This window comes from Vidua chalybeata, chromosome 9 (genome assembly GCF_026979565.1).
Source record: "Vidua chalybeata isolate OUT-0048 chromosome 9, bVidCha1 merged haplotype, whole genome shotgun sequence".
Taxonomy (NCBI): domain Eukaryota; kingdom Metazoa; phylum Chordata; class Aves; order Passeriformes; family Viduidae; genus Vidua; species Vidua chalybeata.
In genome coordinates this window covers 28,657,913-28,670,709 of record NC_071538.1, presented here as the reverse complement: position 1 = coordinate 28,670,709, position 12,797 = coordinate 28,657,913, and the positions used below count along the sequence as shown (strand labels likewise).

General features: G+C 40.5%; 1 protein-coding gene across 1 annotated transcript in view; it reads right to left on the bottom strand.

Annotated features, from left to right (window-relative positions):
- Positions 1-12,797, bottom strand: part of RGL1 (ral guanine nucleotide dissociation stimulator like 1) — a 53,906-nt gene that overhangs the window by 32,625 nt on the left and 8,484 nt on the right. The window contains exon 3 of the mRNA XM_053950484.1: positions 1,376-1,584. Within this exon, the coding sequence (XP_053806459.1) occupies positions 1,376-1,584 (209 nt within the window). The remainder of the gene's footprint in view (positions 1-1,375; positions 1,585-12,797) is intronic.

Genomic DNA, 12,797 nt, shown 5'->3' with positions numbered 1-12,797 from the left:
GGGAAGGAAGTGGTAACCTCCTAGGATTTCCTGTAGATCCTGTCATGTATTAAAAAAGGCTGGGGATGATGCTGACAAGATCAGGCAGCCTATTCCTCTGAAGGGGATATTGGAAGTTGCTCAGAGAGGTACAGAAGCCAGCAAGATCAAAACTGGGCTCAGAAAAGAGAGTTCTGTTCTATGGAGAACTGTTCTATGGAACTGTTCTACAGTTCTCCTGGGCTTTCCTGCCCTCTCCAGACATTTTCACCTCTTTAAATCAGTGTGAGAGGAGGAAGGCAGGACCAACTTCCTTAGAGCCTCAATGTTTTTATATTCTTGTAGGTACCCACTGTCAATTTTTATAATCTCTCACATTCTGAATCAGAATTGGGATGGACTGAGAGACAAAGCACAGAACAGTCAATGTAACTGTAACCAAGTCTACTCTCCAGGATGGCAGCTCTTTTCTCAGCTGACTGCTTAGCTGTCAGGTTATTATTATTATTATTATTATTATTATTATTATTATTATCTTTACTAATTGAGCCAGACAGCATTCCTACAAAACAGCCAGGATTATCCTTTTCAGATAGAAAAGCACAGATAATTTATCCATGCCTTGTTTCCTTATCGACCTAGTGGAAGAGCCAAAATCAAACCCTAGGGGTTCTTATGCTACTTCTCTGTCCTAGTTACTTCATGCCAGATCAACCATTTCTGTGAATCACAGATTTTGAAAGTGCAACAAATACGACACTCCCAAAATAAGAGCACCCCTGACCCAGCCATGTTTCAGTTAGGATTTAGGGTGAGAAACTATTGCTGTGTGTTCCAAGCATTTATGCAGACACAGCAGCCATAATTTAAAGTCTGACCATAAAAGCTGTTCTTATAACATTTAGCAGTTCTTGGGCTATCTGCAAAAATTTTTGGCTGCATATTCATGTGACGTAACAGAACGGGAGAGCAAATTCTTTCTTGTGTTTGTACAATCCCTGCTCTGAATAAGCAGCCCCCAAACAGAAGAGCTAGGTCTAAAAACACTGGTATCCAACAAAATTTTGGAACCTATTCTAGCTATGACTTTGCAGCCCATGCATTCTGTTGGGTTTTTTGGAGAAAACTTGAATTAATTTTGCTGTGTTGGTCCAGCTGGGTTCTTTAGCAGCCAGACATGGCACACTTTCCTTACGTATGCTTTGATGAGTGTTGGGATGTGAGCAGCAATGCATTTAGAGACTGGATCTTTATGCAGAAATTCTGGATTTTGCAGTATTCTTGACAACAGGTTATCAAATCCATGCCCACTAAAAGCAAGGGAAGAAGTTCCTGACAGCTTTCCCCTGTGGTGTAAAGGATGGGTGCACTTCCACTGCACAGCAGTGGCTCTTACCTGTCCAGAAGAAGCTCCAGCACTGCCCTGGGAGAAGCAAAGGCCCTGTATGTTGCAAGGAAGATGCTGATGTAGGAAAAATCCGCATCTCCAAAAGCTGTGAGAAGGTTCTCCACCAGTTTCTCCAAAGTTCCAGCTTTTATCGCCCTGATCTTGGATGTTTCATACTGTCTGACAGTGTGCTCTGGGGGTAACTGGTCTCCTTCACCCTACAAAAGGAAATAAAAAGCACAAAAATCAGGCAGGAGACAGATCCCTGACAGAGATTAAATCCTATCTTTGCACAGGAATTGGCCATCACTCATTAATAAATGATTTTGTTGATTTTTGGTGCTCTCCAAGCACCAAATGCTGTATAAAATAATGGCTTTTTTAAGTAACTTTATTTTAAAATATTTTTCTGACATGCTCAAAAACACATTTTACAGTGTGACCACTATCAAGTTAAGTCATCATTCCACCATATATTAGTATCTAAAAGACAATCCATTATCCCACAAAGAGTAACATTACCGAAGGGAATAAAAGTGATAATTCAGTGTTTCATTTAACTTCTGAATAAACATGAAAACTGACCATAACTTAAGCACTGGCACTTGCGATTCCCTTGCTGAAAATACCAACTTTGAGGTGTCACACAGGACCCAAGGTCAGAACACATTTGGTGCAAAAACATTTCAAGATACTTTTTGCAAGGAGGGTGTCAAACTCATCTTGCAAACAAGGCATTCTAACATTCTAATTTTCTCTTAGAGTTTCCACTTGGCATAATATTTGTCCATAAATTTAGGGTTTGGAATTTTGTGTGGGTATGTTTTTTAAACAGCATTTGTTTTAAATGCTTACACCCTGCTTTGAGTCTGAAAGAACATTTCCTTAAATGATGTCATTATTTAGAGGGCAGTTCAAAAAAGTATTTTCGTGACTCTATTTTGTAAAATATGTGGGAAAAAATGGGATTGTAAATTAAAAATGTCCATTATTTGCTCAAACACCTTGATACTGAGGGCACAAAGACAGCTTGTTAATGACAGTCACTACCAACCCTGGCTCGGGATACTGGCGAAACACAAAGGAAAAAAATAATCTATTAATAAGATAATTTAAAGAGATACCCCACCTACTTCCTATTTACATCACTACCCTCCACTGCTTTGGAATTGTTTCTAATAGACATCCTTTTCAGTTTTAAACAATATAGATGTCTTTAACATCATTCTAAAGTTCTGTCGCTAATATTATTTACAAAGCTCTGCTATCTCATTTCCCAGCTTCATGAGATCCAACAAACCCTTGCTGCAACATTAAAATACAACATTACTGTCTGTATTTAAAAAAACACACTAGGCAGGGAAATATTTTGCTACATTTTGTTCCATGGATCTTTAAAAGGTGTATAACCTGCAATGTATCTGACTTAAAGGTGCATCTGGAAATATATGAATTATGAAAATGAACTAAAAGTGTATCTGGAATTACATATGACACTGTCATTACGGAAAAATTATTAACAGGATATGTTGTTACCACTATGTAACTCTCTTACATTCAAATTTTCCTTAAGCAAAACTTGGTTGCATAAAAAAAAACCCTTGCAATTTTCTCGCTAACTCTTCATCTTACAATTGTGATACACATTTGAAAATAACTAGTTACATAATACAACCACTTTCAGACAGGGAAGAAAGTCTGCACCGCTGTATTTAACTCTTTAATTTTTGATTCAGCAGATTGCCCCACTCACAGTGTAATGGTTTACGGGCATATTCACTCAGGGCTCATAAAACCCTCTCATTCTCTCATGTGAGTACATTCAAAACAAGGGCAGAATCTGCTTCCAAGACTGATACACGCACAAAATTTTCCATTAATTGCAACACTACAACTTCCCCAAGACATCATGTCGGGAGAATGTTAAAAATAAACAAACCCCCCCCCAAAAAAATCCCACCAAAGCAAAACAAAACCAACCCCGTTTCTGAAAAAATCTAAAACTTTGTCAGCAAAATATCAGACTGTTAGAAATCATTGTGAGAGTTGTGGGATTGCTTGTATTTGTATTATTTTAGCAATTCTGCCTGTAAGTTTAAAAGGAAAAGGGACTTGGCAGACAAGCTCAATAACAGGCTTTGAGAACAAGACCTTGTGGGCTGAGTTTCATGCTAACAGGAAACTGCTCAGTCTGGATTTAATCAAGAGGGCATCTCTTCACTGACACAACCAGGCTACCCAAAGGCAAAGGAGTTTTCATGTTTGCTTTAGAGCTCTCTGCTCAGAGGAACATTCTACTCACTGCCATGAAAAAACGCTCCTAAAGCTCTCTGCAATTTCTGACAGGGGTGAATGGTGACCACTGTTAGTGGTACCAAGAAATGACACCAGTTTTGCACTGTTTTGTGCACCCAAAGAACAAAAAAAAGCTCTCCAGCTCCCCTTTGTCTCCTTCAGCACCATGTCCAGTGGTCTAACAGAGACCTCAACATTTCAGGGCTTCGGTAACATTTTCTTGGTCCTCTAAAACAAACAGATATGGGATTTTATAATCTGATTTATGTCTTTTTAGAATCTCATTTTGATTTTTCAAGCAACAGATTGTAACCTTGATAATCTGCAAGTGTAAGTGATGAGCAAGTAGCTTCCTACAAGACAGACAGCATCTTTCAAAAGCAAACGTAGAAAGATTAAGCGGAGCTATATCCTTGCAAATCTCTATTTTCTGAGGTTGTGTGTGTACTGATGTAGGGTAATTGCAACAACTTTACTAACCCTTGGCAATGCTGTACCTTCAGAGGGGCCCACTGTCTTTAAGGTGATCATCTTACAGCTCTACAGCACTAAACATTACCTATGTATAAAGTTCTAGCTGAAACAAGAGAGCTCCGTGCACACACCAAAACACATCCAGGCTGAAAAGCTTCCTCCAAACACTACCTGTTGAGCTCCAGTGGGAATATAAACTAACTATAAACACCACCAGTGCCTAAATAAATGCTACAGCCTAGCCAGAGGGATTAGAGACTCAAGGAAAAAAAGGAAAGTTAAAACTCTGATCAGTACAGAACCAGGCTGCTACCCTAACAGACATACAGAACTGTAGTCATTGTCTTAGAAATATCACTGGAAAGAAATGCTTTCACCCAAAAAAACCCACTGCTCTGCACAGGTTTTTTCCAATGCAAATATTATCTGTTGAGTTTCTGGAAGTGAGAATCGTGGGATGAAGTCAATCTAATTGTTTTTCATTACGCAGACTGGAAAAAATACTAAAACTGGGATGAACAATAAGAAAAGGAGGTAGCAAATTTCTTCAGGCTCAGTCATTTGAAACATTACCACTCCACTACAGATTCGTTTTATCAGAAATTCTGCAGTTTTTTTTCAGGAGCATCTAACTAGCACTTTAAATGCATTTTTACAAATTTTGACAGGTTCTTAAATGCTTTTCACTTTCCTTGAAACTTATAGCTTTTCCAGATGGAGAGTATTCCACTCTGTTTTTATTAACTTACTGGACAGACACCCTATGTTGGAATAAAAGTGCCTGAAGTGCAGTAACTTGAACATTAACTCAAAATAAAGCACTCTAATCAAGATTCCCACTTTTTTTTCTAAATATGAGCCTACTTTAACCTTCTGAAAATAGAAATTAGATGCTTTTTGTGATTTTAACCTTATTTTTTTCATATTGCTTCCTTACACACATGTTCCACAACATGTATCTTTAATATTTACACTTATCCTTGGGGGAAATAAAAAAAAAAAAAAAAAAAAAAAAAAAGGAAAAATCAAATCATGGAATTTGAAAAGCTGACTTATGGTACTCAAAAAGCTCCAGATGTATACGCATCCATAATGTCAGTCTATGATAAGAAAAACCTCAAATATCCTTTTTTCAACATGCAGACACACATCACTAAAGAAAACAGCAAGACAGATGAAACAGAAGTTGTTTAGCTGTCTTAGTCAAGTATTTTGGTAAAGAACAACTGCAAAGACATTGAGAACTTTTGTGCCAAAGCGTTTCCTTCCACCAAAGCCCTCGATGGAGTTTTTAGCTGAGCGGAGGAAGCGGCAGACAGACCCACAGCAGCTGACATTCATCCGCACCGACCCCCAGCTCCACCGCATGACTGCGGAACAAAAAAACCCTCTGAGAAGTGGCGACTTCGCCCAAACAATGCCACAGAGCAGTGCCTGGGCTAATCTTATCAATCAGAGTCACAAGTATTTCAAGTGGTTTTGGGCCAGGCCGCTCCCATCCCCGCCCTCAGCTCTGTGGGCCCGGCAGAGTCAGGGCCCTGCAGACCCAGCACTGCTCCGTGCCCAGCTGCCAGCACAGAAAACAGTCTGCAGGGGCAAAACTGCGAATTTGGGGCAGAATTTCCAGCCTAGGAAAGCTCCGTGCCCAGCTGCCAGCACAGAAAACAGTCCGCAGGGACAAAACTGCGAATTTGGGGCAGAATATCCAGCTTAGGAAACATCCGTGCCCAGCTGCCAGCACAGAAAACAGTCCGCAGGGGCAAAACTGCGAATTTGGGGCAGAATATCCAGCCTAGGAAAGCGTGGCTGGCAGTGCAGTGCTTGGGTGGCCAGCGGCGGATGTCCTGCAGACAAAGGCAGATGCTTTTATCCTACAGTGCACTTGGAAATGAAATGAAATAAAATTACGCCAGAGCTCTCCACAGAACTCTCTCCACTTCAATAACTCTCATTTCCTCGTTTTGGATACTGTTAAAAACAAACAATAAAAAACCAAACCAAACAAACAAATACAAACCAAACCAAACAAAAAATCCAACAAAAATAACCACAAAAAAAACCCAGACAAAACCATACTGACTGCACCAAACTCAAAAGCCAAAGTAAGTTTATGAACTCTTTCCTAAACGCCGAAAATGAGGGGGATTCCTGGATTTCCAAAGCTCCGCCCTTTTCCTTTCCTTTCTTGCCACATAAATACCCATTCTTGGCAGCGACCCAGAGTTTCCAGGACCAATTAATTCCATGATCATGACACAAAAGGCATTCTTGTTTTCTCCTCCGAGCTCACAGCCTGGCTGGTATCTGTCTGAAGCACTGGCAAACAGTCACAAAAGCTGTGAGGCAGATTTAGTGGGGAAAAAGAGAAAAGGGAAAAAGCCTCTTGCACAAATGCTGCTGCTCAGTTTGAACCTTTTCACTTGGACACCTTGCAGCTACTGAAAGCCACTCTGGGGAAAATAAGAAATAAGTTCCGTGGTGCTGAGCTGTGCATTCTCACACCTTCTGAAGCGATGCAAATTTTGGCTCATTTGGATATCGGTGAGTTTTGTGGGACCAGCTCTACACGAATCAAAGCACAAGTAAAGAAGCCTAATTCACAAATCACCTCTCCCTCCATGCATCTAAAGGAGTTTTAGCAAGTGCATTACTAAACTGAATCTTCAAAGAGGTCTAGGTTAAAATGGCTTTGTGCAGGTCTTACAAATGTTGGAGCTTATCCAGCCATGGGAACATAGAAATTCCTGGTCTGCATTTACCCACCCAGAAGCATCTGTGCAGCAAAGGAACGTAGCTATATTATTCACTGAGAATCAAGTCACCCAGGAGGTTCACTGTGCAGCACACAAGGTTTTTAAAGGAAAAAAATAAAAATCACCTGAATAGCTCCAGATATCCATCTCTACCTTGTACAATTTATGCACTTACCTTCTTGTCACTTCCTACCTACAAAAAGCTCCCTCTCACCTCTCTTGCTAGAAAGACTTTTACCAAAACCAATACAAAGCCTCTCACCCCCTTCTCTCATCAGACTTGGTGTTGTCATTGTGTTAACTGAACCTGAATCATCAGATTATTGATGTTTCTTTTTTGTTTGTCATGTTTCACAGATCTGCAGTTCACCACAATCCTGTTCCCTCTTAGGCATGCCAGGGATGTATTATTTTCATAGCTTTTATTATGAAATATTCCTTGTGGTGGTTTTGATTGGACACTGAAGCTTAGCAAGTTCCTAATTTGAAACTGAAAAGCAAGAAAAAGAAACCAGTAAGTCAGGTAAGACTCTTAGTCATGTGCATCTTACATTGTTGGAGGTAAATCTGTCATCAAATTACATTTTGCTACAGACACTCTTATAATCCAGTAAATAAATGTGTCCTGTACTACGTATCTTCCCAAAGTCCTTCTCTATTAGAAGAAAATTATTTGTATAACTCAGTATCCTCCTCTCTTCACTGCCCAGAAACACCAAAATGTCCAATCTCCAAACCAAGCAGTAAATAAATATTCAGAATAATAAACAGCTAAGTGAGCAGAGCACTAGGATGAAGGCAAGGAAATGGGTTTTAGTGCCCATTTTGGCAGTACAATCAGCTCATTTTCTAAGATATTTTGACTTCTGGAGCCAAAGGAAGTGTTACACAGTGTCTCCCTGAGAGAAGAGCTCTACAAAGTCTCCTGGGACTTGCGTAAAGCAAGCAGTGATTATCTGTGAAAACTACTAAGAGCTTTTCCAGGTATGGATTACAGAAGGTCCTCAAGGAGGTAAAGGCAGTTGAGGCAGCTCCCCTTTGCCCCAGAAAGAGCAATTACTGCTTCTGTTCACAGCCTTTATCTGAACTCCTCTTCCTCCTTCCCCACACTCTCACAGCTTCCAGTCTGCCCTGGAAATCTGGAGGTGCCAAAGCACCCAGGAACCTTTACTGGGAACCATAAGAGAGAGGTGCTGAGCAAAGAAAACAAGTGTAAAAGGTGGCAGACAACTCAAACACTTCACTGAGTCGGAAACAGCTTCTTGTGGCTCTGATTATAGAGTACAGGGATAGGTACAGTGCACCTGCCACCTGACAAATACTGAAAGGTTCAGTCTCACTGCACAGCAAATTCTGTATTTATATACAATACTTCTAAGCTGTCTTGATGTTAAAACTGACAACTCTATGCCTACCCTAAAAAATGCCAGAGGAAAGCTGTTATTTAAATGTTGTTTGTGCAACAATGGTCAGGAAAGCCCTTTGCCATGTTTCTTTCATGGAAAATGCTGAAATACGCTGTCATTTTTTAATAAATACCAAGTGTAGCAAAAAGAGGGGATGATTGATATTACCACTAACACAGTCAGACAGATTTCATCTGGTATCATGATCTTTGACTACCAACAGAATACTTGTCCTGTGTCAAGTCACACTATTTTTTATCCGCTTCCAGAAGTGTAATTTAAATTAATTGTGGAGCTCATCATCACTTTCTGCTCAGTCAGTAGAAACAAAGAAGGTCCTGTATGAGGCAGCAGGCAACAGTGCTAAATTCAAAATGGATTTAAGGATGCCACAAGTAATAATTCTGTTGCATAATAGTAGCACAAATGCATATTACATAACCCAAAATGCTTTTATTCATCCTAATTGTATTGTTGGCTCTCCTTTCACATTGTAAAGCTTGCTCAAGCAGTACACAGAAATTAAATTTATACTGAGTCAGGAAATCAGTGTAAACTGCCATTGTATCCAGCATAAACAACAAGGCAAGAGTGATAAATTACTAATAGTATGAACAGCTGGAAATTAAATTGTAGGTGAGGGGAGATGAAATGCCTTCTGACAGAGAAGAAAATACTGAGCAGAAGACTGATGCATATTTTCAAGTAAACTGAACTTGGAACAAGGTATTTTTGTGGAACAACAAATACCCAAGAAATGCTGTTACATGTCTCCTAATAATTACTGTGAGCAATCTCTAATGCCAAATTTTTCTAAGATTTTAAGAAGAAATGGGTTAGTATTCAGTAACCACTTGTATGACCATAGCATGGAAACACACCTAAACTGCCTTTTAAACTTCATTCCCATGGCTGTGCTTTTTACTTTGTTTTGAAACTAAGAGGCCTCTTCAGGGTGGGGTCTGAGTAGAAAAAGCAGTAATAGGAAGCTAATGTTTCCTAATATTAAGTGTTACCAGCTTGAATATTTATTTATGTGCTGAAAGAGTCCAAAAATATTAACTCAGTCAGGCCAAACTGCATTTTTACTATATTATCTAGGCATCTCAAGGGATGAAGTATGGTATCTGCTGGTGTTCTTCTCTTGCACACACACCCCCTACAGAGCCACGGAGTGACTGTGTTTGGCTACATGTGTGTCTGCAAGCCATGGCTACATCCTTGTCCCAGTTGTACAGGTACTTTCTCCATGAGAAATTCTGTATTTCACCAACAGAAACATGGACCAACAGAGATGTGTGACAACTGAACCACCACACACCTACACAAATTAGTGCACTCTCCCAACTACAGCACCAGTGGTGAACACTCCTCTTCTGCCCCAGCACAAGCAGTGTGAGCTCGCCCTGAACCCTCTGCAGATACTTGTGTTTTGGTTTAAGAATGCTGCTTGCACTTGGACTGAAATCCTTAGGCAATGGACATAAATCAAAACACATAATTATGTGGAAGTATTGAGTCAGAATGCAAAGTAAGCATAGCTTGCAAGTAAGGGAAAAAAAAGAAAGAAAAAATGCCAGATAAAAAAGTTGTCCACATTGGTTTGATTTTTCTTCTTTTTTGAGAGGGTTGTTGTTTAACTACCCACCAGGAGTTAATAGCATACCTCTGCTCTTCCCTGTCCTGTTCTCCCTGACCACCTGATGTTTTCCTGAACAAAGTGCCTGTTTTTGCAGGAAGAATGCAAGCCTCATGCTTTAAGTAAGTGTGCAAGAGTTCATTCACATTTTCTCTGCTCCAGAGAGCCAGGAGTCTGGAGCACAGCCAGAATCAATCCAAAGCACTCCATGGAAGGAATGCAAAGGCCTAAGATCTGCCTTCCAAGTGAAACAGGCTGTTGTTACTCGTGGGGCATTTCCAACAGCAGCACAATGGGCTGCCATCTCCAAACCAAAGACACCGGCCCTGCCCTAAAGGGTTTCTACTCTAAGAAACACAAAATGCATCAGAAGTACAGCCAGAGATTACTACAAACCAAGCAAACAAAAGCAAAGGTATATCTTCATAATAATTTTCTTGCTGGGTTCACATGGAATATTAAAGGTAGGTTTCAAATGCACCTCAGGAGCATTTAGTTAATTAATTTATTTTGCACTGAAGACAACAGCTAATCCAGATGAGTGCACTGACTTGTTTGCATCCCAACACCAACACATCTCTGAAATGTTATGAACCTCATCTGACAAGTTCTATCCACAGGAATCCTCTAAACAACTGAAGGAAATTCTGCACTCAAATTGAGTCAAAACAAAAACTCCATTTACTCAATACATTCAAGCTTGCATGAGGCATGAACTATATTTAGGAGGGCATAAAACCCTAGCTAGCTCTAATGTGGTGGTCTATTTCTGCTTTAGGATTTGTAGACACTAACACGGAGCCACTGGGATCTGGCAGTCTAATGAGATCTACCACAAGTCTCCAGTTTGAAGCCCAAGGGCTATCTCAAAGTATTTAGTCATTCCATACTGTTCAGTCATTCTGAGATCTTTCAATGGAAAATGCCACTTAGTAATAAAAACATGTTGTTTTACTTGCACAGAGAGCCCATGCACTCCCCAGAAAGGAAGAAACAGCTACTGACTGGAAGAAAGGTTGAGTCCCTGTAGGGAGAAAGGCAGTACAAAGCAGGCGAGAGGGTGGGAGGGGAAGAAAATAATCCTTTAAACTGCTTTCAAACCAAAAAAGGTGGAAGAATAGAAGAGAAAAAATAGATGAAATACACTGTAAGAACAGGATTACTCGACAAAAGCACCTGAAATGCCTACATCTCCTTAATGCCATTGTGGCCCGGGGGCAGCACTGGAGGCTGCTGTCATAGCCATGTGCAGGACAGCCATGGAGGTGGCACAGAGGAAAAAGTCAGAACTCCATCAGTCTGCAACCCAGAAAAGCAAAAGGTTAGTGAATGTCACCATGCAAAGTGGCACAAAGCTTCACACCTGAGGTGCAGCTGCCAAAATCTCTTTTTTTGATTGCCAAGGCTGCTGAAGGCAAGCTACACTCTGATGTGCAACAGATGGCTTATGCAACTAAACAGAGATAAATGTGAGAGGCCAGAAAAAAAGTCTGCTGAAAGTCCTACCCTCAGAGGTCCCATGGTGGCACACAGATCTGAGAAAATACCTGAAAGGTTACAGTAGGTAGAACATTACATATTTCAGCACAGTGCTTGAAAGTGACAACAAAAAGCAAACAAAAAATGTCTGAGGAGCCCACATGTAGAGTACCCTGCTCTGTTCAAGCTGGCTCATTTTTAAAGCAGCTATTGTGAAGCTGAATGGGGGAAAGCAAAGGGCAACCCACACAATTCCTACTTTTGCAGAGTCTAAAACTGCACAGACACAAACTTTTGCTTTACACACATAAAAAAGAGCAAGATCTGAACACCCAGAGTTTTCCTTAACCAGGAGGAGGTTGCAGGGCTGCTGGAAAATCAGCCCACATCAAACTCCTGTACCATATGGCAATATGGCCCTGACACCTCCTGGGCATTGAAGTCCTCATGATTCTTTTGATAAGTACCTGTGTTCAATCTTACTCTCCCTCATTAAACATTTGTTGCAAACAAATTGGAACCAGAACTTGATAAACAGCCACACATAATAATTGTCATTTTAAACTGAACTAGAGGTTTTCCCTCCTCTAAACAGATGCTATAGAGGAAGGTGAAGAAATAACATGCATAACATTCAGAATAACAAGTCTGAAGGAAAAGATTCTTCTCAGCTGCAGGACATGTTTGTTTTATCCCTAAATCACAACAATTAATGTCTTATGTTTTGAATCTCATGCATTTTTTCTCATTATTTATATAAATGTTCAATCCTTTCTGAATCCTCCTGGACTTGACTGGACTCGATTACTTCTGCCAGCAGCAAGTCCCTTTGGGTTAATTACACACAATGTAAAATCACAAATTTCTTCCCCCCCTTGCTTTCAAAACCACCCTGGAGGTAACATGTCCCTTCTCCACTCACTGTTCTGAAGGCTTTTCCTATATCCTCCTATTCATTGCCAGAATGGAGCCTCAGTCCTGTGAGGATTTTTTGTTAAACTTGCACATCAACCCCAGTTGCACCAAGACACCAATGTAACAGTCCTCACCTCTTTGGTGTCTCCAAACCCCTTTCCACCTGTGGATGCCCTTTCTAGTTCTCCTACCTTTGAGATGAGGGAACAAGCACCAGGAACGAGCGAGGAGTTACTGTCATCTCCCTAACACTATTTTCTAAGCTTCACTCCCCCCTTCCCTGCTGTAACTGAATATTTGAGCTTCCTTTCACAACTGCTGTAGCATGGGGGGCAAATGCTTCCACAGAACTCTGGATTCTCAGAAGTCCAGGTCTTCTCTCTAGGTGGTTTTAATTAATTCACTTCTGGTCCTAAATTGTTTCCATGTGCTGCTGTGCCTTGCTAAGCAGCTGCTCCTTGCTGCATGTG